General features: G+C 41.8%; 1 protein-coding gene across 1 annotated transcript in view; it reads left to right on the forward strand.

Annotated features, from left to right (window-relative positions):
- fam117bb (family with sequence similarity 117 member Bb) overlaps window positions 1-24,128 on the forward strand; it is a 46,131-nt gene extending 22,003 nt beyond the window's left edge. The window contains exons 3-8 of the mRNA XM_084420549.1: window positions 7,718-7,810; window positions 9,284-9,397; window positions 17,873-18,016; window positions 18,171-18,405; window positions 21,130-21,253; window positions 21,428-24,128. Of these exons, the coding sequence (XP_084276675.1) occupies window positions 7,718-7,810; window positions 9,284-9,397; window positions 17,873-18,016; window positions 18,171-18,405; window positions 21,130-21,253; window positions 21,428-21,686 (969 nt within the window). The 3' untranslated portion in view covers window positions 21,687-24,128. The remainder of the gene's footprint in view (window positions 1-7,717; window positions 7,811-9,283; window positions 9,398-17,872; window positions 18,017-18,170; window positions 18,406-21,129; window positions 21,254-21,427) is intronic.
- Window positions 24,129-24,443: the final 315 nt, after the last annotated feature.

The raw sequence follows: 24,443 nt of genomic DNA on the forward strand, positions 1-24,443 counted from the left end.
CAGACAGATGCTCCCCCCTCCTCAGCAGAGTATCCCCCTGTGCAGCGTCCACAGCTGCTGAACAGAGCCGTGTTTGTGTGTAGCCAGCCTGCTCCGCTGGAAATCTTAAACTGCTGGGAAGGAGGAAGTGATCCTGGCAGTTGGCTGCAGCTCTGAGAGCGAGTTAGGAGCTGGGTAGCCCAGTCCTGCACTCAACACAACAGAAACAGTCATGGAGCCGGATTGCTGTAGAGCAGCACAGCTGAAAGACGACACACACACACACACACACACACACACACACACACACACACAGCAGCCTTCAGAAAGAGATGGACTGTTTGTTGTCTATCTCAAAGCAATCGACTTAGCTGTCAGGTTGAGCCATCACAGGCCCGACACTCGCAGTCGTAAATTACTCTGGGACTGCAGGAGTGGGTGTAAACCAGTGTTTTAGCTGAAACCAACAAATGTGAGGAATCTAAGCATATATGAGAGGTGTACATGTCTGCTTTTCCACCGTCGGGCCGATTGGTCTGTTATATTTCCACTTGAGCTTGGTTCGGCACGGCACGATTACAAACCGCTCTCGGCCTGGAACCGTGCTGGTAGAATGCGTGTAGTGATGCCGCTACTCAGGATTGGTCACTTGTCTGTTGTCTGGCTGCCATTTTTCTCTGTAGCTGACCAAGCGCACTCTGATCATCCTCCATAACGCTGTTGCTATTTGCATCTCTACCCATCCGTAAACTCTTGCGTTACCAATGCAACGACTGACGCATTTGTATTGCATTCTAAAGAGCTCTGTTTTCAAACCATATCCATACCGGCATATAATGGAACGGTTAATCTACAAAAACGGTTTGGCCCGATGGTGGAAAACGGCTTGTCCAATGACCCTGTTTATACTTGGTGATAACATCTATTTTGACCAATCACAAATGAAGAGAGTAAATATAGGTGAAAAAAGGGTCCAAAATGTTTTTTGAATTGAAAATTACTCAAGCCACATTCAGAATTAGAAGTTCATGTCACATTTTTAAACAACTACAAAACTTAATTTTTGTGGTTAAATATCAAGTACATATTTGCTTTTTGTGTATGCGTTGCATGCACATGGATGGATGGATGGATGGATACGATTTTATAATATATGTATTTGTTTTCATGTATTTTAATTAAGTAGTTTTTTTTTTTTTTTTGACTTTTTACAATTAAAAAATTATCTTTATTTTAATTTATTTAATTTAAATGTATTATTTTTATTTATTTTCATTTACACTTGGTACGAACATCGGCCTCAGGTGTGTCTGTTCGTACCAAGTGTTAATGAGCCCATGTGATGCAGAGTAAACTGAACAGCACATCATTACAGAGGACTTGGTCACCATTCGCTTTAACACTGATAGGATAAGAGGAAGCCTGCAGAGAGAATGAAAGAAAGAAGGAGGTAGAAAAAGCAGAAGTGTATAAAAGGAGTATGCAGTGATGAAGAAGGGGGAAAAGATGAAGAAAAGAGGGATCAGACTTAGATGAGTGTGACAAAACCAGCAGAACAATAGCTAGAGAAGCAGAAAAGAGCGATGGAACAAAGAAGCACATGCACGGATTAATTAAACAAAGAAAGAAAGGAATTTAGAGGAATAAATGTTGGTGAGGGGTAGGAGAGGTACGCCCGGGCACAGGAGCCACTCCTACGGCTCAACTCGTGGAGGTTCACAGGGCATGAAGTTAATTAAGAGGAGAAACTTTATCTTACTGGCTTGTTCAGCCATGTTGCACTTTCTCTCGTTTTTTGGCTCTGTTCTCTTTCTATGGATTGAAACAATTATTTTAACTGGTCAGAATTTTAAATTGTCTGACGCATTTCCATGAATGGTCACGATTTATATTTAAAGTCAGAATGAAATCAAATTGACCGGTTTTCTTTCTTGCTACACATTCCTGGTTTTATTGTGCTATATAAAATTTCTCCATCTCTGAAACGCCTTTCATTTTTGATAGACGTCACCAAGACGGCAAATATTTTAATCAACAGGTGCCAGGAGTGTTTCAGGAGGGAAGCTGTCCTCCTTAATCGACTCCAAACCCTGGTATATAATGTCCAATTTGCATGATCCTTGTGAATAAATTGAAATCCCGCTCTACTCTTTTTCCCTCATTGAATATCCAGTTTCACTTTGAAATACATTACATTAAAGGAACACTCCACCGTTTGTTGAAATAGGGCTTATTCACCTTCTTTCCTACATTTAGATAGGTGGGCAAATGCATTTTTGTCTCAGTGCATGCATTGTTTTAGTTTGACAGGGTCGGCGCTACCTTAGCTTAGCATAATGAATGTAATCCTTTGTTGCCAGCTAGCATGTCCTGAGTAAAAGTAATATAAAAAAAACAAAAAAAAACACCTAATTACTTCTTGTGGCCTGCGTATTCACAACGAGTACAAATAGCGATGCAGATTAACACTAGGCGATTTCCTATGCAGATATTGACATGGGACTATATTAGGGGGAAGCACAGGCGAAGCACTGCTACTTGGGCTCAGAGATATCACGCCCAAGTAGCAGTGCTTCGCCTGTGCTTCCCCCTAATATAGTCCTTAATATATAAGTCAATATCTGCCTAGGAAATCACCTAGTGTTAACTATTTGTACTTGTTGTGAATACGCAGGCCACAAGAAGTAATTAGGTGTTTTTTTTTTTTATATCACTTTTACTCAGGACATGCTAGCTGGCAACAAAGGATTCCATTCATTATGCTAAGCTAAGCTAGCACTGACCCTGTCAAACTAAAACAATGCATGCACTGAGACAAAAATGCATTTGCCCACCTATCTAAATGTAGGAAAGAAGGTGAATAAGCCCTATTTCAAAAAACGGTGGAGTGTTCCTTTAAAAGGGTTGAAACAAGTGTTTCTCATTCTGATGCATTTCTGAGTGAAACTAAATATTTAATTGTGTGTATATATGTAATGTAAGACGGGACTTAATTTTATGTCAGAATTTGATTGGATTGGGAAAATTGCAATGTAATCTTGTTGGTTCAGAGGCAAAAAAAAGTTATTTTGGTTGAAGCAAACATTTAGCTCTTGCATTTGTGAATCATGCAGAAAGACCAGGAATATTTATGTAAGGAATAATTAACTTCGGGCCGTTGAATTATTAGAAAAATAAAGCACACCCGAAGTGGAGTGGCCGTTACACCTCGGGTGTGCTTTATTTTTCTAATGATTCAATGGCCCGGAGTCAATTATTCCGCTTATACTACGGTTACCACACCTCTAAACACTGTTCAGGTGATGTATTTCAAGACATTTGTCAGGTTTTTGTCCTTAAAACGTTCTTGTGTGTAGAACTAATTTCTTACCCATCTAATCCCAAGCCTTAATGCAGTTATAGATCTACATATATAGCGATTACCTGAGTCTGTGTCTCTCAACAGTGTTCGACAGCAGCGTCTAATAGCGAAACTGTAAGCTTGTCTGCTTCAAGAACAGTGCTGTTATTACCTCGCTAGTGAGAAATTCATGTAGCTTTTAAGTTGCTAAACTACATTACTGATAAAATAGTCAGAGCAGCGTTGACAACACGTTTCTTTGTGAATGTGTGTCTTTTGGATTGTCGCTAAAATCAAGCTCTCTCACCACGGTCCCGCGAGTTCAACGTCACCATCTCTAAGCTTCCGACAACTCTTTCAGTTTTTATCTAAAAACATTTCCCAGACTGTTTGAGTTTATAAGAGCACAATTATAAGCATAACGAGGCTGTAAAAGTGGACTGAGTTTACCTGTTCGGTGTGATGACATGTATTGTCCCCGACAGCCTCTGCAGACCCATTTAGCCACATGTTAGCAAGACATGTAACAGACATGTAAACATGACGTATTGTATGTCGTGGAATAAAACGTGAACGTTTCTTGACCTTGTGTTCACTACCTTATTTCAGCAATATCCCATCTAAAAAAAACAAACATTGACTTCGGGTCGATGGAACCGGAAGTGCTACAATGCTAACTTGCTTCCTCGTTTTGGCCTGCTAAGTGATGTCATACCTGCACCACTCTATTGTTTTACTATATTTATTTGTTTGGTCAGTGTCATTGTGGGTTTTGGTTCTTTTGTTGTTGTGGTCTGTATAAGGACCTTTGAAATAACTGAAATCATTTGGTGAAGTGAAATGGAACTGTAATGCGGTCAAGACCTGCTTTGAACTACTTTAGGCGTGCGCTTCCCTGAAAATAATTGCACACCTTAGAACGTTCGTAAACCAATCAGATTCAAGCATTCAGCAACCTCCTAGTATAATAAGAAAGTCATTTTGTTGTAATGCTTTTTTTTAAGCATGTCAGAGCAAAGGTTTAGCTGTGACCATACAGTCTTGAATGCATGTTCACTTGTGTGTAGTGTCAGCTGACGTTAAGTATTTGTTTGAAGGGAGTGTGAATTGGGACACACGTCTAGAGACAGAGCCTCAGGGTGTACAGAGACTGAGAGGAGAGGAGTCGACTGGTTTCCCCACACATGTTTGTCACCATTTGTGTCCAAGGCCACAGGAAAGTGAGTCAACGTTTGTGCGTCCCTGATGAATGAGCCTGCTAATTAATGGTGTGTGTGGATGTTTGCGCGAAAACATATGTTAATCATGGGTGATTGTTGACACCAGTATGTTAAAAACAGGACAATGGTTTTGAGAAAAGCGAAGTTTATTTTAATATCATGATGCACATCACAGAAAAAGAGCATGTTCCCGTGTTGTGTTTTTGATTGGTTGTCTTTTGACAGCTAATGTCCCAGGGCAGGCTGTTTCCAATGCCACAGATTTTATTATTTCTGTACTGCATTGTACAGTTTTGGCTTACGCCTTTGAGTGACTGAGAGAGGCTGAGGCAAAGAAATTACTTTTCCATACCTCCTCAACATAAGATCACTCTTCATCTGTGGCAAATATCTAAATAAGGCCATAGCTGTCCAGTAATAAATCTCCTGCAACGTTCTGAGTGAAAGTTTGTGAACTTGCTAGTACAGGCATGTTGAGTGTATTGGGGTTAGAATGATCTGTTGTTGAGTTGTTTACAGTGAAAACCCACAGGCTGAATCTCTGGTGTCGTGCCGTTAACAGCAGTAGGAGGCTGTGCTTACCCAGAGACAAAGACAAGCCCTGATCAAGAGGTTCCCAAACAAATCTTTGTGTGAGTGTGTGTTATGATTAGGGATGTCGCAATACCAAAAATCTAGTAGTCGGTACCGATACCACCAAAAGTACATGATCCTCGATACCATGGTTAAAAAAAACAATAATACATAAACATTAACTTTAATGGGGGGTGGGATAATTTGATGGGGTGGGGGTGTTATACATATTTAAAAAAATTAATTATAATTATCTCATCAAAATGTTTGCTTACTCAATGTGTTTGTGTTTTTATGAGGGAATTTGTTGCAATAGTCAGTTATAAGTGAAAAGTTAAAAGTGGGGCTTAGAACGACAGTAACCTGGGGACAAGCGCGGTGTAAAAAAAGCCCTACGCACTGTGGTAATGTGTGTGATTGTGAGCCAATAAGTGATTTGAAGGTGCAAGTAAGGCCATGATGTGTACATACAGCTGAGCGATTCTCATAACTCTCTAGGCTGACGTGGTGTACTGATTATAAGAGCTGTAGGTGACTAAATTCTTTCCCAGTTGTGTGTTAGCGACTTTAAACTACCACAAACGACTTTCTCTCACAGAATGCTGTGTTTTGGCGAGGTATGTCACATGTTTGAGGAATGTTGTTCATGTTTACTGCTCTTATTCGGCTGTCTGAGGCAGGTTTGTCAGAGCTGATGTTCTCTTGTTTGGGGTCCTTTTTTTTTCAGCTCTCTGAGACGAGATTGGGCATTAACGCGTACTACACTGTAAAAAAGTGATCAGTTGACTTAAAATGAAGTAAACGTCATGCTTAATCAAAAAAATTAAGTAATGTGGTATTGTCAAGGTCACATAACTTATTTTTTTTAAGCATTACGTTTATTTACTTAATAATTTTAAGGCAACAGGTTTACTCAATTTTTTTAAGTAAGTGAGCTGAGCACTTTTTACTTGCATACTACTAACTATTTTAGTATGTGGTATGGAAGTTCATAGTATACAGTACAAAATTTCTTTACCCATGGAATGCCCAAATTATTTACTACAAATGCCAAAATGAGCTGAATAAAACCAGGCACACTGCAAATAATATACAGTAGTTGCCCTTTCCACAGTGCAATTTGAACAACTTGACCTTCCAATCATGATTGTTAATTTTGCTTTCTTGACTCGTTATTTGGTCAGATTGCCAAATTGGATTGTTAAAATTGGACTCAAAATAATGTATTTGTTTTATTTCCTGATAACTGGATGTCACTTTATGAATTAATGCAGACGACAATCTAGCATACTACTGTTTGAAACTTGTATAGTTGCGTAATGTGTCCAGTTTCAAATGCTATTTAGAAAAAGAAAAAGTGTATATAGTGTACATAGTTCCTGCAAGTGATGCATCAATAAACACTTCAGTATTAATCAATATTAGCTTTTTATCTTCAGCATTGGTTAAAAGATTGTAAGGAGAATAAAATGGGTCATTACCTCTTTTCACTTGAAGCATGCTGTTTAAAAATATAGATTTATTATATTGAACATCAGATTAGATATCAGCTAATTACATACAAATGTATATTTGTGTGTGTGTGTGTGTACTGTCCTGAAGACACCGCTAGTCTCTGCTCTGGCTGGAGTGTTTGTGGTTATCTTTGTAGAGAGCTTGCACACTTCACAAAGGAAGCTCAGAGCCAGAAGCCATATGCCCTGCGTGCCTCTCCATGCTCTCTTTGGCAACAGCAGCTGCATTTTTACATTTAGGAAGGAAGTTCGCAAATAAGTTACACAAACCAAGTATTCTGTAAAGATGAGCATTATGCGGTTTGTTTGCAGGATGTTAATACGTTCTAATTCAAATTCCCCATCCACCGGCTTCTTGCCTTCACTTGTGTGTGTTTTCATGTATGTGTGCGTGGGTGGGATTTATCCGTTCTGTCAGGGGTCTTTTTTGTGACTTTGTTTATGAATGAATTTAAAGGGCAGGCTAGACAGCTCATTTATATGGTCATAAAACATTCATTTTTCTTTCTAACAGTAAAGCAGCTCTTTGTGATGGTATATGGGGCCCAAAATTAACTTTATGCCACACCTGCTAATGGGGAGAGAAATAAACAGCCATAAATATTTCTTATTTTACCCTTTATACGTTTTGTGCGTGTGTATATATGTATGTGTGTGTGTGTGTGTCCTGATTGAAGTGCAGTTATTTATAAGAACTTTTTCATAACATATGCAAGATGAGCCTGTTGTTGAAACATGTCATGATTCATTCTTATTTTGCTTTTGTTGGCTTAATGAGACAATAAAAGGGAACAAAATGTGAAAACAACAGCTCCTTCTAATGAAACTTTTGATGATACATTTTCCAATCAAGTTGATTTGAATCCCTCGCACAAGTCAATTCCGTTTTAACCAGGTAACGTTGCAGTTCCTAATAAAGTTACTAGCTCAAAGGCGGCTAACCCCAGTCTTGGATCTTGGCGAGTGTTTATTTTGGAAACGAGTCAAACGACCGCCTCCGCATACTCGCGAGTCAAGAAACGACACGATGCTGTGATGATCAGAACGTATTGTTGTTTCATGTCTGATGGTCTCATGTGTGTCTCCCACAGACCCCCAGTGCCTGGGCCGATGAATGCGGAGAGAAGAAGAGGAGCTGTCACAAGCGCTCAGCCTCCTGCGGCAGCACTGACCAGCTAAAAGAGGTCAGGACGCGTTTAGGGCCTGATCTCCTCTCCTCCCCCGTGCTTTGTTCCATTCAGCAGGAGCAGGGCCGGGGCTGGACCCCCTCGTTGTCTTTCTCTCCCCCAGTGTGAGATTGTGGATGAGGAGACGAGGCAGCAACAGGGTGTTGGGGAGGGGAAGATTGAGGCTGTGTCATTATCATATTATTGGCAGTCTCTAGTGAACCAGAAGCAGCCTGGTGTCACCTCGCATTACACCCTCCCTTCCTTCTGTTTGTGTGTACACCCTTCCTTCCCCTGTCACATCCTCTAGTTGCTTCATACACTGTTCTCTCTATTCAGCCTATCTTCTTCCTCTCCTCCACCACTTCAAGAGTCTCCTCCCTTTGTATATCTCTGCTGTGCCCCTTGAGAGTCAGGGATTCACAGGTGTCTGTACGTACATTATCTTCCTGTCACTCTTTATCTCAACTGCCATCTCTCGCTGCTCAGTCGACTCTAAACTCTAGTGTGTGTACTACTTCATAGTTAATCATTTCCTACACAGTCAGCAGGTCATATGTGCACTCACACACACACTGTAGGCAAATCTGATGGAAACCTACTAAGCTGCCTACTTAGATGAATAATTTGAATGCGGTATTTTTGTGGCTTGCATGAGTATTGCTGTTTGCTGCCTATGCAGACCATTTCAAATCAGTCAAATGTGAGGTTCAGTTTCAGTTCAGTTGCTCCCCTAGAAAGTATCTGCCTCAGCAGGCAGTGAGGAACCTCTCTCTTAGTTTTTGAAACCTTTACAAACAACACAAACCCCTCTGCACCACGGTCACACACAGATAAAGCCCACACATACACATTAAGACCTGGTCAGAAATGCCTCTGTGGGAATTAGTGTTGTCACATCCTGGCTGCTACAGGCTTCAGGTGAGATTATGCTAACATCTCATTAAGGGTGTCGCTCATAGCCTGTATTTACTGACTTGAGGCTGGACTTAAACTCGACATCTGATCCCATCTGTACATGTGTTCCCCGTCTCTTCCCTAGGCTGGGGTAAAGAGAGAGGGAGCTCCGGGAGGGTGTATTGGTTTTCTGTCTAACAGACGGATGTTTATAAAGGAAAAAGTACTAATGTAATCGATCATAAGTGTTTTTGTAAGCATGTGTTTGGGGATGGAGAGGGTTGGGGTGTTTATTTGTGTACATACTTGGAGGAATGCAGTACAATGAGACAATCAACAAACCCATCTGACCCTGGGCTTTGACTCGAGTTTAATAAGACAGTCATTATAGCACAATAAACTCAGGACCAAGCATGCTGACCCCTGAAGGGGTTTATTTTGCAATAATGACCAACTGTCATGTAATTTTTTTGTGTGTGTGAAATGGAATTGTGTCTCTTATCTAAGCAACAGTGCTCTGAAAGTTCACTTGAAGTGAGAAATAATGTCTGTCCTGACAATCTCTCTCTCTCTCACTCTCTCTGCGTGTTTCAGATTGTGAAGCTGAGACAGCAGCTCCAGCGCAGTAAACACAGCAGCCGTCACCATCGCGACAAGGACCGCAAATCTCCTTTCAATGGCAACCATGCTGCTTTCATCCAATCACAGGTGAGCTATTTCTCAACTGCTCTGAACCCAGAAGTCCTGGTGGAGAAGGTTCCCTGGGGTGGTGTGTTGATAGTTACCAACAGGAACTCTTTTTTTGCTCTCATAGATCACGTTTTTAGCAGTGCCCCCTCCCCCCATCATAAGCTGATGGCCTATCAGTATTTTTGCCAAATAATAGTCAAAGCTGTACTTTCAGCATCATTACTCCAGTGTTCCGTGTCGCATGATCCTTCAGAAATCACATTGAGATAGAGAGATTAGTAATTGTGGTCAGAGAAAGCTCATGACAAGGTATCGCATTAGTGACCACAGTCTGTGTGTGGAGACTGGCCGACACAAACAGAGCTGGAGAGCCAGAGAGCTCAGACTGTGTTCACACTGCTCTGATGGAGTCATAGAGGACGAGCTGCACTTCCTCACTGAGTGCACCAAGTATAAAAACATCAGAGACACTTATTTCACACCAATAGCACATATTTTACCTCAATTCCAACAAGCAAGCCTCATAAACAAACTGTCTTATATTTGGGAGAGAAAGAAGAATGTATTCTCCTGGCAGCGCAGTATGTGTCTTCCTGCCATCATATGAGGGACAAGGGCTGAACCCTCTTTTCCCTTTAAACTACTCTCTGTACTTATTTTTTATTTATTTATTTTTATTGTGATATATTTATGTATAATATGGATTTTTTTTATTATTTTTTTTATTCATCTAGATGTTTGTATATGTCTGTTGCTTTGGCAATATTGTGCTATTTTACACAGTCATGCCAATAAAGCTCATTTGAAATTGCAGAGAGAGAGAGAGAGAGAGTGTCTGTTTGTTAACATAAGCGTAGCACAGTGCAGTGAGTGCACTTAATGCCATATAAGCAGAAGAAGAAACTGAACACAAACGTTGTGTATCATCAATGCAGTTGTAGTTGAGAACTAGAAGTCATAGTTATTCTGCTACATTCTCTCTCACTCATTCTTAAAGAACGTGAGTGGGTAAGTGTGCATACCCGTGTGTAAAAGCGTGTCACAGTGTGTGTGTGTGTACTTGCACTCTGGTCGTAATTGGCAAGACCAGGTGCAGGCTTGCAGGCTGTTTCAGAGTGAAAGACCTCTCTTCACGAAGACAAAAAACAGTGAATAAATTACTGTGGCCTCTCGCTTGCCTTGTCTCCCTCCCTCCCTCCCTCCCTGCCTCCGTCTTTTTCTCGCTCTCTCGCTCTGTTTTGTGTTTGTCCATGAATTAGTCCAGCATGTGGTGAATGTGCCGCACGCCTGGCCTTTACTGTACTATAGCTGCCAGCCAGTCAATTAAAGGCCACACTCTGTCCGGCCCGCTGGATGTGTGGTTTTGGGGCCCGTTGTACGGCTGGGGCTTTTTTTTTTTTTTTTGTGCATGTGTTGGGCTCAAGCACCATCTGTTGTCTCACTGTATTCATCTTTTGTATTTAATCCTCTGAACTGTACTCAGACTCGGCCCCTCTGTTGCACAAAACACCAAACTACTCACAGCTAGGTCCGAATTGGACAAGAATACTGATTTGACCAGCGCAGATGTACACCGATGTACAGAATCCCCACTTAAAATCTGTGTTCAGAATGGAGTAGCTTACTATTGGATGTGCAGTATACTGTATGCTTCAAGTTGCCTACCTATTAATTAGGTGAAACGGTACAATATTTATATTATTATTTATATTTATTTTATCCCACGATTTGAAACCGTAGTTAAATGGTAATGATCACTGTCAAGACTCACATGACGCATTCCACGTGAATGGCGTTCAGCTGGTGTCAGCTTGGAAATGAAAATGGTTAAATTACTTTCTGCCTTGTTTGCTTTCCTCAGTGAGAGATTTGCAGCATTTCCTTTTTTTTTTTCTTTTTTTTTTTGTGAGAAAGCATATGGAAATGCTAACCTGCTATTCCAGGAACCCAGTCTACTACTATGTGATCATTATACACAAACGTAGACTTGCATCTGCCGTCCCCTCCAGCAGATGTAAGTGGGGTTGATTTGAACAGTGTATCATTAATCAGTGCCATTCCGTTCTGCCTCCGACTGCTATGAAGAGAACTACAGGAATACGAAGTGGAACTGTTTTTTTTGAAGGTTTATTTATTCAGGGGGTTTCTCTGCTGTGTATTAGTCTTAATTTGAAGCAGCTGAGGTTGAGTCTAGAGCATGAGAGATGCCCAGGCTGGGTGATTATAACAAGCATGCATTTATTTGGACGTGAGGGGGCATTTTTCTCCGCCTCAGGCTGAGTGGTCGTGATGTTTCTCGGCTGGGCCGTTGGGGTCGGGTGAAGCCCAGTGGGTAATGTAGACTGGAAACTCTCTGGCTTCCATCACAGGACCTGCCTGCAATTGTTTTGTCACCGTAAGCACTTAGTCTGCCCAAGTTCAACCCCCAAATTTTATCATAAACTTCGATTTCTCTCTGTCTCTGAATCTTCTGCTTCCTTTTTGTCTTGGCACTCCGATGTGAATGCACTTTCCTAAAGAACACACACAACGTGACCTCTGTGTAGAGGGGGAGGGCTGCAGGGATGTGTGTGTGTCGTTTCAAGGGCTGAGTCGGGTGTGCGTGGGGGTGTTCTCCCCATTATGTGCGTGGAAAGCAGCTAAAGATGAAGTGGCAGTCATGAAAATGGCATTCTTTCCAGAAATAAAAGCTCTGAAGAGGGGGAATAAGAAAAGAGAAGGAATGAAAGTTGCATTTGAAGACCTTTGAGAAATCCGGCCATAAGGTCAGCAGCTCCATGAGAAGAAAAGAAGAAGAACAACATCAGAGGAGACACAGAAATACGGATGAACAGCTGTGGAGATGTTTGTCTCTTCTTCAGGCTTCGGATTTTTTGCTTTGTCACGAATTGCAGAAACGACAGACTTGATCATAGGCCGTACTTAGAGTAGATGCTATATTTGTTATAAATAAAAACAAGGCGGTTGTACAGTCTGTTCAATATGTTGTACTGTTGTTTACCTACCTGTGTGTCAATAGTTCAGCTAGTACCAACCTTGAAACATGTCTTTCTAAAAATTTCCAGTCGACAAGAAGTCATGAGATGTGTCCCAAATGACAAACTTATAGCCAAACCTGCTCTAGGAGCCCCACTGTCCTGCAGAGTTTAGCTCCAACTTACCTCAACACCTAGTAAGACCTTGATTAGCTGGTTCAGGTGTGTTTAACTGGGGTTGGAGTTAAACTCTGCAGGCCAGTGGCCCTCCAGGAGCAGGACTGGACACCCCTGGTCTAGTATATGAGTGATTTCATCATTCTACAACTGAGTCTGATAGTCCCTTCCCTTCCACTATGCAAGAAAAGCTGAAACAGTTGAGTGCATGAAGTATAGTTTGTGACCATTGCTATTATAAATGTGCAATGAAATACAGCAGTGGGCATTTACTTGCACCTCTGAAATGGGTAACATCCTTGGTGTTTTTGAGAGTGAAAATGAGGATGTAAAATAATTTGTTTGTTTTTTATATTATTACTTATAAGCTAACCTCCAGAAACATAATAGAAAGATCTGAAAAATGCATTACATGATACCTTTAAGTTAGCATGACACATTGCATGGCTTCTACTTCCATCCCTTGTTTTGGTTTACATCAAATCTCAAATAATAGCATCTACTCTCATCAATAACACGAAGTACTGCCAAGTTAGTCTGCTTATCTTCCCTAGTCATGCTATGTATATTAGCTTGGCCCTAAGTAAGCTAGCACGACCGTACTGTGCGCTTAGCACTTTGCGGTCAGTTTGTTAGTCCTAGTCGATTTTTGGCAGATTCGATAGTCTCTCAGATCTCCATGACATTCAGAGTTTGATCATTCATGTGTGATGTATTGCAGGGTAAAGGCCAGTGATAAAGGATCCTAGTAACTCACACACCTCCTGGCTTTGTTCTCTATCTCCTCTGCTCTTCTTGTCTGTGAGAGCTGTGTTCGATGATCAATAATTAACAGTTTTTGGCTGCTTTCTGGGTTTGACTGCTGTTTTTGTGTCTGAAGGATTGAGCACATCTTTCCCTGCATTCTTACCATTCTCTGTGTGGGAGTCCACAGCGCCTGCTAGTGTCAGAAATGAGGAGTGCATAGGCAGTGTGTGTGTGCCGTCGCTAGAGCATTCGGATGAAATTATGTACTCTACTCTTTTTAGCTTTAGTTTGATCTCATTTCAAAGTCTTACATTTAGAATATTTCAGGCTGAAGTTAATCTCTATCATAATCTCTAATCTCCTTTTTTGGGGTTTACTGAGAATTTTAATGTGTTGTTTCTTTGCCGCAGTTGATGAATTTATTGGCAGGACTTCTGATGGATTAAGTTTTTTGATCACTTGTGACTTGTATTTTTCTAACCTTCTACTGGAACAGTGACCACAACAATAGGAACTTCTCAGGTTTTGTTTGATCTCAGTGGTTCTGAACCTGAATATGTTGTGAATCCAGAGAGACAGAAGAGATGCGTTTGAGTCATTTGAACTTGCGTAGGGCTTTGGAGGGGTCATTCCTTTAAGTTTCTACACAAACCTTTAGTTAAGCACCGGTCAACAACTTCAGCCCCATGAATCTCTTGTTTTTATAAAGACCATAGTGGTCAAAGAAAGGCTGACGTGAAAGTGCCCAGTATAGCTATCAAGGCCTGGAGACCTTTCAAAGGGATTCTTCTGTCTAACCTCTCGTTTTAAAGGCAGACTGTGGTAACCAATACAGGCCTCCATACCAGTGAAGAAAAGCCTTTTACATGCTGTCGGGAAGACTTTCACTGTTTTACTGAGGCTTCTGTGCGTGTCCATGGACACGGAGTTTTTTTAATCCTTGTAATTTTGGTACATCTAAAAGGAACAGGGCAAAATGAAGTTATTTTTATATATATATATGCAGTTTTATTTGGGTGTACATTCACTCAGTTGTAGTTAAATTCTAAGGCAGCAAATGGAGCCTCATAAGTGACTGATTTGGGACATGCTTCATAGAAACTCTCACAAATAGTGTTGCTCAAATGACGCTTACGATTGGTGCCACTCCCAGTGTATTCCAGTAGAGTCTAGCATTAAAACATGTTGCAATGCTAATGTTGCGATACTTTAATTGAGTTCAACAGTCGGGTTTCGTAAGTAAAAATAACATTGATTTTCTCCACATGGGAATTGATTTTTATTGATAACTTAATAAACCTTTAAAGGCAGACCTGCTGTGAGCTCTGAAGTTGTTAATCGATGGTATATGTTTTTGTAGAATCCATCAGCCTGCGTCATTTCATCTTATTTTTGAAATAATACTGTTTGGCAGTGGAATTTCTGGGAGAAACTACATTACCCATGACTGTGTACAAAAAGCTCCACCAATCTGAGAATTGCGACAAGCAAGTCACGCCAAAAGAACTCTGAATATAGGTCATTCGCAGTGCTTCATGGGATTTGGTGGCTGGTGAAGTTTCCCTTCGCTTTCAAACTACTTAGTCTCAAACTTAAAATATATTGTTTCTGTATACCTAATTAAAATCATAAATCAATAGTTTTATATTTATCCATGGTTGATTATCTCATTCACCGTGCGTCATGGGATTGTAGTTCTTTCCCTCTTCAAAGCTGTTAAAGGGGGGGTGAAACACTCAGTTTCAGTCAATCTCATGTTAATCTTGAGTACCTATAGAGTAGTATTGCATCCTTCATATCTCCAAAAAGTCTTTAGTTTTATTATATTTATAAAAGAAAGATGGGCTGTACCGAGTCTTTCCGGAAAAAACCGAGCGGCTGGAGGCGTGCCTTGTGGGCGGAGCGAAAGAATCACGAATGTTGTTTACTTGCTGTGCTTATGCGATAGCTAACAACACAGACATTTGAAGCAGTTTTACTCACCGCCTGCGGTTCCAACGCACGACCGTGAACCTTTATTGTTGGGACTGCTCCATCCTTAAGCATTAGAAGATCTGCAAATCCGGCGTCGAACTGGGCAGCGCAGCCGATGACTTCCCTAAAGCCGAGCACAGCGCTTTGATGGGCGTACTGCTTTCGCTCTCTCGCTCTGGTCTACGGGTGCGCGCGCGCCCTTCCGGGAGAAGTGCCCTTAGGACCCATATAAGGAAATTCCGCCCCATCTGACGTCACACATGCCCATACTCGAAAAAAACTTGTGACAAACCGGAAGGAGTATTTTTGGCAGAGAAATACTCCATCAAACGTACAACTTAATTTTTGAAACTTTGTCCATGTTTAGCATGGAAATCCAACTCTTTAACAGTGTAAAAAACTCAGTATGCATGAAATAGCATTTCACCCCCCCTTTAAGTAAATAGTCTTGTACATTTTTCAAATGTAATGTTGTAATGTTGCGATTCACTTCGTAGTTAGTAGCCGTGACCATAAGGACGCTGAAAAAGTGGATGGACACTGTTGCGCTGTATAAGCATTTGGAACAGGGTTCATATTTAAGCCAGGCTTTGCTCTGTCTGACTTATTAATTATTTAGTCCACTTAAACTCCTTTCTTACAATCAACCGCAAGCTTGCATTCAGATCTGCCTTCACCCGATCAACAACCAAATGATATGACCAAGTCCCAGCCATGTGTTGTTTTTGTTTCTTTGTTCTTTGATAATCAATTTCATTTGTACATCACAGTACAGAGGAGAAAATCTGTCGCCACTCCAGTTACATCGCAACTGTAAACACATTTACCACACTCTGCCACCTTTGTCTGCCATTGTCTATTTTAGGCATCGACATTTCTGCTCCTGTAGTTAATGAACTTTTTTTAATCGAGACCTCCGGAGTAAATGGCTAACATCTGTGTTCAACTGGTTAGCATGGGTTTGTTAGCAATCCTATGCGGCCTCTATAGGCGTCACCAAAGTGCTGAGCCATGTTTCTTCTGTCTGAAGATGACGACAATCAGATCATTGGCGCTGACAGTGAGTAGTATCATGTCGTCCTTCATTGTGGTCAGGCCGTACATTATTTCCTTTAGTGTCACGGCACGCCACTGGAAATCTTATACGTAAACAAATATTTGCCTCCTAGCGACCGCTCGCGAGAAAGTTGCTAGGAAATAGACAAAATCACTTAACCGGTGTATTGTTTCGAGGTGACCTCGAGGGTCAGGGTTTCTCTCAGCTGTTTTCTATCCTGATGAGCAGATAAATAACCAAACCACCCAGAAGAAAAGAGTCCAGAAGACTTTTATGTTGAAACAATGTGATGTCCGATTAAACACACACATGCACGCCGGAGAGGAAAGATGCATGGAGTGATGCTGCATGTGAGTTTAAAACCTGGCTTGTCCTATTGAGATGCTAATGAAGCAGATCTGGCGTGCTTTAAGCGAGGGCCACCGCAGGGCCACACAGCTCTCAGCAACGTCCTGCTAATGCCCTCGCATTGTTCCCTCTTACCCTGAGAAAGAAGAGGGGGAGGGACGGACGACGAGAGCAGTGCTATGTATTTTAAGAAAGGGGGTGAGATGGAGAAATACACTTGGAGAGGAAAGATCAGAACAAGGGAGAGAAGGGGGGGGGGGCAGACATGATGAAGAGAGACAGGAAGGAGGGGGGCCGAGAGAACTAAAATCCAGAGCATGAGCCACGACAGAGCACAGAACAGAGAGAGAGAGAAAGAGAGACCGGTGGACCAGGAGGAAGACCGGACCTCTCTCTGACAGGATGACAGGAAGTGGACTCTCTGGAAAGGTGACGTTTTTGTTCAGTCTTTCATCTGTCGCAGAAGTCGTCGCAAACAGCAGTTAGCATAGATGGCACGTTTTAGATTTAACTCAGTAAGCGTGTTTTGCATGCGTCATGTTATCTATCTGTGTCCCGGTACAGTCGTGAGGTGTGCTCCGCGGACACACAAGCGAGAATCAGAAATCTGCTAGGCAGACCGAGTTACATAACTCGCTGATCTGCAGAGGAGACCAACACGTTACCATGCAATGTGTCTGTATGCTGTGGTGTGAAAACACGTACCCCTGTTAGTGTTTAGCATCATATGGTAACTGAAGTGTGTGCTGACAGTGTGTGAATATGCGGGCTTGATTCAGCTGCTGTGTAATGCTGTTGCTGTAAGTTCTCTCACAGGCAGTGTTTACTTTCAGAGGCATATCTGCTCTCATTTTGAGGTCGTCTCTCTGTGTTATGCATACTCCACTCACTCACACACACCAACCACATACACACATTTATCTTCTTTGCTTTTCTGATGCTTCTTGATCACTCATTGTTACAAACTACATGCGCATAAACCTAAAACACACTTAATTTAATAATATATTATCGGTAACATATAACAACATAAAATATACAGTACAAATACACATCATACAAAATACACAGCTCGACTTGGACTTGGAGTTGAGCTCATGTGGGGAAGATTGTTCAAGCATATGCAGAAAGCACTAGGTCAAGGCTCCAACACATTGTACTTTAAAACATCACACACAGCAAATAATCACACCTTCTCATTCTCTCCTGTTTCAGGCTCCTATTCCAAAGAGTGTCCTGATCTCTATTCCCATCTCCAAGTCTTCCGTCTCTCGTTTCCGGAACAGCGTGGAGGGGCTGAATCAGGAGATTGAGCGCATCATTATCCGAGACACAGGAGACAGAGAGGAGCAGCTTATTGTGAGTGTTTTTGCAGAATCATGTGAAGCACACTCTCTGTTACATAATCAGGTGTCCTCATAGAATCCCTAAAGACACTGTGTGTGTGTGTGTGTGTGTTTAACTAAAGGTTTGTTTCTGTTGTTTATAATCATTCCACTTTTTCTCTGCCCAGCCTCAGGAGGCTCCAGACGGGCATCGGGCTCCTCCGCCCCTCTGCCAACGCAGCGCCAGCTCCCGCAGCATCGACACGCAGACGCCCCTGGGCATCGCAGCGGGCAGTAACCACAGCAACAGCAGCAGCCGTTCTCAATCCATCTCACCCACGTTCCTAAACGTGCCAAGTGAGCCCTGCAGCGATAGTCCGTCTCCCCACGAGGACGAGACTCTGGCTGACGGCTGTGAGAAAGGTACAGCTCACATATTTTCACACCCACATACACACACTCTGGGCTGTTCACATGTCCTTAGGCCCACACAGATCTGCACACGCTTTTTCTGCATTGATGTGTATGAAAATGTGTGGAATGGTTTTAAACATGCTCAAATGTTATATGGTGCTGACAGTGCTACGCTATTATTAGTGGTTAAAAGCTTAATCAAAATAGTGTAACTTTGCCAATTTTCAAGTTCAACCCACTTTGGATTGCTTCAGTGTCTGTAGTATACGTAAATGAGCAATGTTTACTCGTACTTCGTGTTCCCTGGATCCGAGAAATTCACGTTTAATGAACAGCTTCATGGCTTTCGTCAAAACCACAGATTATACTTCCACATTTTTGTGTCCCCGCCCACGGGCAGTCGGATGAACAGAGGGATATTAACAGAACGGTTATTGTAAGAGTAGTTTTATCATCAAATTATACTTTGTACCATACTTTGTTTGCCCTTTCAAAAGCCTTATGGAAAAAATGGAACACTATGGCAACAGCTTTCTAACCTGTACGTGACAGCGGTTTGCTTCAGGCAGAACTGACAGAACGGCACTTTCTTTCAGTTGTTTCCCTTCATTTGGCCTAGAACTCTGTGTTCACGGTCATCCAGTTTGAAACGTTGACTGCAAACATTAACAAAAGGTTTTTCAGATTTTCAGTCACGCCATTCTCTCCGTATTTCATGTCTCCTGCATACTCAGTGGTTTCCTGAGGCCCGCAAATTATATCCCGGAAAAAGAGCGTGCGAGAAAGAAGCCCTGTTTCCACCTGGTATTAAGATGCGTTTTCAGTGATCAGATCACAAATGGTCAGCCAAGACACGATTACCATTACATCTGGTATTATCATGCGTTTCAAATGGGTCTCCTGTGACCACTTGCATATGTAAATATAATATAATATATTATAATATAGTATACGGCCTTTTGACAATAGCGATGTGCCCGAAGCTTACTTCTGAATTCGGAAAGGCACAGAAAATAAATACCGCATTCTACGGAGCCCCTTAAGGGGCATTGTTAGGCTTGCTGTGGTAGTGGGTTACATTACAGGACATCAGATTTCACTTATCATGTGAAGAAAGTTAGGAGAGATAACTGATAGGACGATGGTGGAGGATTTGGTGCGCTCCAAATCCTTGTTGAGTACTGATAGTTTTTTTAAATAAAAGGTATGTGTGAATATATGAAGAGTTCAGATGCAAAAGCCTCTAAGTGCCATCTGAAATTTTCTTCTAGAATGATCATTTTTATAAAGCTTGTATATTTAAGTTAAGTAATTTTACTTAAATGACAATTAATAGGTAATTTGCATTTGCCATTTAAAGGGGACATATCATGCCAAATGCACTTTTTTAGCCCTTAAATGCATTTTGTTGTATATTTGGAGTGTTTAGAAGTACAGAAAATATGAAATTATTCTCTTCAGGTGCTTCGTTGATATCTTTATATTCTGTTTTGGTCAAATTTTTCAACCTGTTCCGATTTTTCTGTTATCTATGACGTTTTTTGAACTATTACGTCACAGTATTTGCAGCGGAACTGCCAAATAAGGACATTGACTTCCGGCCCAACACTTCGAGCAATCCGCCATTTTTATTTCTCGCTGCAATTTTGTAGTCCAAGCTAAAGGATGCAGAAGTTACGAGAGGGTAAGTTAAAATGTTCGGTTGTTGGATGTAGTAACCCACACGCTTCATTACACCGTCTAATGTAGATAAACCTCGCTTGTGACAAGGGCGCATGTTTAACTGAAAGAACGAGCAGAGAGAGAGACCCGGTCGCGCGCGCGCTCACTCTCTCTCTTCAGAGCCAGGCGAAAGTAAACAAGACATCACCGTCTCCAAACTAGACGCTGTCTTGCTCTCTCTCCCTAAAAGGTCGGAAGACCAAAGTTTCATGTGTAAATACAGTACACACCAGTGCGATACATCCATATGAAGACGTTGTTCTACAGGTTCGTCGTCTTCATTTTCATCTCGCTCCGGCTCCGACTCTGGCTCGAACATGTAAGGCTGGCTGGACAAGTCTTCCGTTGTTGACATTTTGTTAATAACGTGTGAATACAAAGTTTCTGTGCCGCTAGATAATCGTATCTCTGCTATCAAACTACAAAAATGGCCGAACGGGGTGGAGTTGAACCTCTGCAACCTGGAGAGGGGGCGGGGTATAAAGTGTCTCAATTGTATTTAAAGAGACCGCACCAAAACGAGTTGCTCTCAGACGCACATCAGAAAAGGGGCCTGTGGAGCTATAATAATGAAGAATTCAGACCCAAGCATTGCAGTTCCGCTTTATATAGACTACAAATGTATGATTTATATGTAAAAAGGAACAATTTAAAAGCATGATATGTCTCCTTTAAGTGAAATTATTGAACTTAAATATACAAGCTTGATAAAAATTATCATTCCAGAAGAAAATTTCAGATGGCACTTAGAGGCTTTTGCATCTGAACTCTTCATATATATAAATATATATATATATATATATATTTATATTTTCTACATATTCTACATTCTACATATGCATTTTTAAGATGCGTCAATTTCCAAATAGTTCTGCACTTTATCAAGCTGTTTTTTGGTGCATTAAGACTGATTATTCAACTAATTGTTCAGCTCTCTGTTGAATCTCTGATAAGCCTGTCCGTGTTGTATTGTCATTCTTCTACTCATTTTTTCCTGTACCATTTTCACAGATCTGGCCCCCTGCTCACCGCTACCCAAATACGCCTCATCCCCGAAGCCGAACAACAGCTACATGTTCAAACGCGAGCCACCCGAGGGCTGCGAGCGAGTCAAGGTCTTCACAGAGGAAACGCAGTGAGTGCTGCAGTGTGTCTGAAACGCTGCTTTATCTGCTCTCTCTGCACTCTGTTTTCCACTGTTGTGTTGCGGCATGAGCCTTGAAACGATGATAGCGTAACATTTACACCGACTTCAAAGCTGAGTCAGTGCTTCTCACCGTCTTATCGTTCTCCTTTTTCTTCTCCTCAGGGCCAGGCCTCCACGAGAGATCCCACAGTTCCTGTGCCCAGATAGGAACAAGGTCAACTTCATCCCCAAGAGCGGCTCCGCGTTCTGCCTGGTCAGCATTCCCAAACCGCTGATGCCCACGCAGGAGCTCAACAACCTCAAGAACCAGAGCGCCGCCCGCCTCACGCCCGAACCCGAGCCGAGAGTCTCGCGGAGAACCTGCATGCTTTCCCAGCAGCCCTCAGGCTCCTCCCCCTCCTCCTGTCTGTCAGAGAGTTAGACACGCCCCTCATCGAGCGTCCTAGCAACTGCATCCACACACTCTGCACATTTCAATAATCGAACGTGATTAAAAAAAAAAAAAATCGGACTCTCAGAGAACAAAGCGTTTATTAATAAACGACGGCTTTCGTTGGGTGAAAAGAAGATGAAACGGTTGCCTTTTGCTATGCACATTTTTAGCTTTGTGCTTGTTCTCAAAGAACAAAGAGGCCATTTTGGGGGTTTTGGGTTTGGGATAAATGTATGTAGCTTTATATTATTGCTCTACCTTTCATAGAGCGAACCTGAGAATGTGTCTCGGATCACTACGAATAGTGGCTTCGTAGATCCGTTTTTGTGAGACGCAATGTATATTTTATAATAGTTTGCAGTGGATCGCGTTTGCGAGAATCGTTTCTATCGTACTAGGACCAGCACATCATTGAATACAAATGATGCCATTTCAAGTGAGACCAAGAGACCTGGTGGGATGAATTCTAGGTTGATGAAGGTCTCTCAGACTGAATCGTTGTCACAGTTGCAGGCCTTCTCCGTTCAGTCCACACAAAAAGCAGCAGGGGAACAGGAGGGACCGGTTCTTTGCCTTTTCTCCTCTACCTTTCTCACTGGCGGCCAGGAGACAGAAAGGCGTTAAAGATAAGAATAGCGAGTGCGAGAGAAATCGGCGCGTTTGACAGCTACAGGACGAGTGGCCTGTAAACCTGATTCTTTTGTTTGCATAGCTGTAAAATGCGTTTCAAATGCATATGGGTCCAAACTCTGAACTTCAAACCCAGCAGGGAACAAAGTGAGAGGAGGGCACGACAGGATCTGGGTGGACAGACAGATGGAGTGTTTTCTCACCTCTCGCAATGATTAAGCCGATTTAGCTCCAGGAATGTTTGGAAAAAAGGACACGATAAGAACAAAATCAAACTGCGGAAATGTAACGCATAAATGTCCAGGTAGTTAACAATTCAGATGTCTATCAGAACATTCATGTAATGTTTCCTGTGATATCCAATGAAATAGTTTACAAAGTCAGAGCACATTATTGTCACCAGATTGATTTAATGCATGCATTCTGGGAAATTTCAGTCAAGTGTGTGTGTGTGTGTGTGTGTGTGTGTGTGTGTGTGTATCACTAGATTCAAGCAATTAAAAACAGCACAGATTTTCTGTCCGTTTCCGTGTCTAAATGAACTAGGCTGCCTACGTTGCTGTCATTTTCATCATTGTTGAGCATTTGGGCTGATTTCCTGTGCTGTAGTTGTTTTTAATCATTATTTTGTAAGAAATCAAGTAGTGTCTGATGAAAGATTGTCGTTTTATGCAGCTCACGCAAGTGCTTCTGTAGACTTGGCCAAAGAAAACATTTCCTGTGGCTCAGTGACAAGTCATTGTAGATCGAAGAGATGGAATTATAAGGCGACTTAGAGGGATAGATCACCCCAAAATGAAAAATCAGTCCCTCGGCCTCATGTCCTTCCAAAACTCTATGACTGACTGACTTCTGTGGAGATTTGTTTGAGAAATGTTTCAGTGTTTTGTCGTTCTTTTTTGGTCCGTACAATGGAAGTCAATGGTCACCAAAACCGTTCGGTTGCCAACGTTCTTAAAATCCCTTCTTTTATGTTCCACGGAAGAAATAAAAGTCATACAGGTTTGAAATGAGTAAACGATGCACTAGTTGAACGCTGCATCAGTCGTCAGTTACAGGAGCGATTTAGGATTTCCATCTTAAAGCTCAGTTGCCAGGAAAACGCGGATTGACGGGTTATCCGGCTCGTGATCATCTCTCGCTTGTGTTCTGTGGGGTTGTGCTTTGTGTGCAGGGTGGGGTTCCTCACAGTTATTTTGTTGGGAGGCATTTTTAGCAGAGTTCCTTTTTTTTTTTTTTTTTTTTTTTTTTTTTTCTCTTGGTCACTGTTGAAGTTAAGGTATTGTTTTGAGCTTTAAGCAAAATACAACATAAACCTGGAAAATTTTAGCACTTTTACACCAGCATTGTGAATCAGTATAGGGCCTCCATGTTTGAACTGAAATAAGCTCACAGCCTGTGATTACTATCATAGATCAGTACTCAGGAATGTAAAAGCAGCAATCTCTTCTGGCAACGGCACAAGAATCCAAGCGTCTCTTGCTCAAACACAAATTGATAATGTTTTATCAAGCGCTTTGTATATCTCCTTAGGATATGTATTGAAGTAGAGAAATCTCTCGCCGTAGGGCCAATATTAATATACTTTTATATGGGTAGTGGCCTTCTTTCTAATTCGAGCGGAATATCAGTCAATAACGATCCATATGTACCTTAACACGGGGACAGTGATGTATGATGGGATACTGTGTTGTACGCTGTCTGTCTCGGTGGATGTTTCTGCACATACTGTACACCATGTAGTCTCCTGTGTTGTTACATCTATGGAACTCAACGGAATAAAGTTGCACTCGCTCCAAATGTCTGAGGGTGTTATTTGACGTGCGAGTTGAGCTTGGGGTTAACCGCTTTTTCAATAATTACATGTCTTTGTTGGATGATGTGAAGTGTGTGATCATTAGTTGGTGCTGGTATCAAAGAGACCCCAAGAATATTAAACTAAACCTCCCAAACTTAAGCATCATTAAAAATGTGTTTCATCTCTCGCTGAGAACAAGAAATGTGGAGTAATGAAAATATGTATTTTGGCAGTAGATCTCGAACATGTGTTTTTGGACGGACCCACACACGCCACCTAGTGGAAATCACGCTGCAAATCATAAAAGTATGACCGTT

Source organism: Rutilus rutilus (genome assembly GCF_951802725.1).
Source record: "Rutilus rutilus genome assembly, chromosome: 10".
NCBI lineage: Eukaryota > Metazoa > Chordata > Actinopteri > Cypriniformes > Leuciscidae > Rutilus > Rutilus rutilus.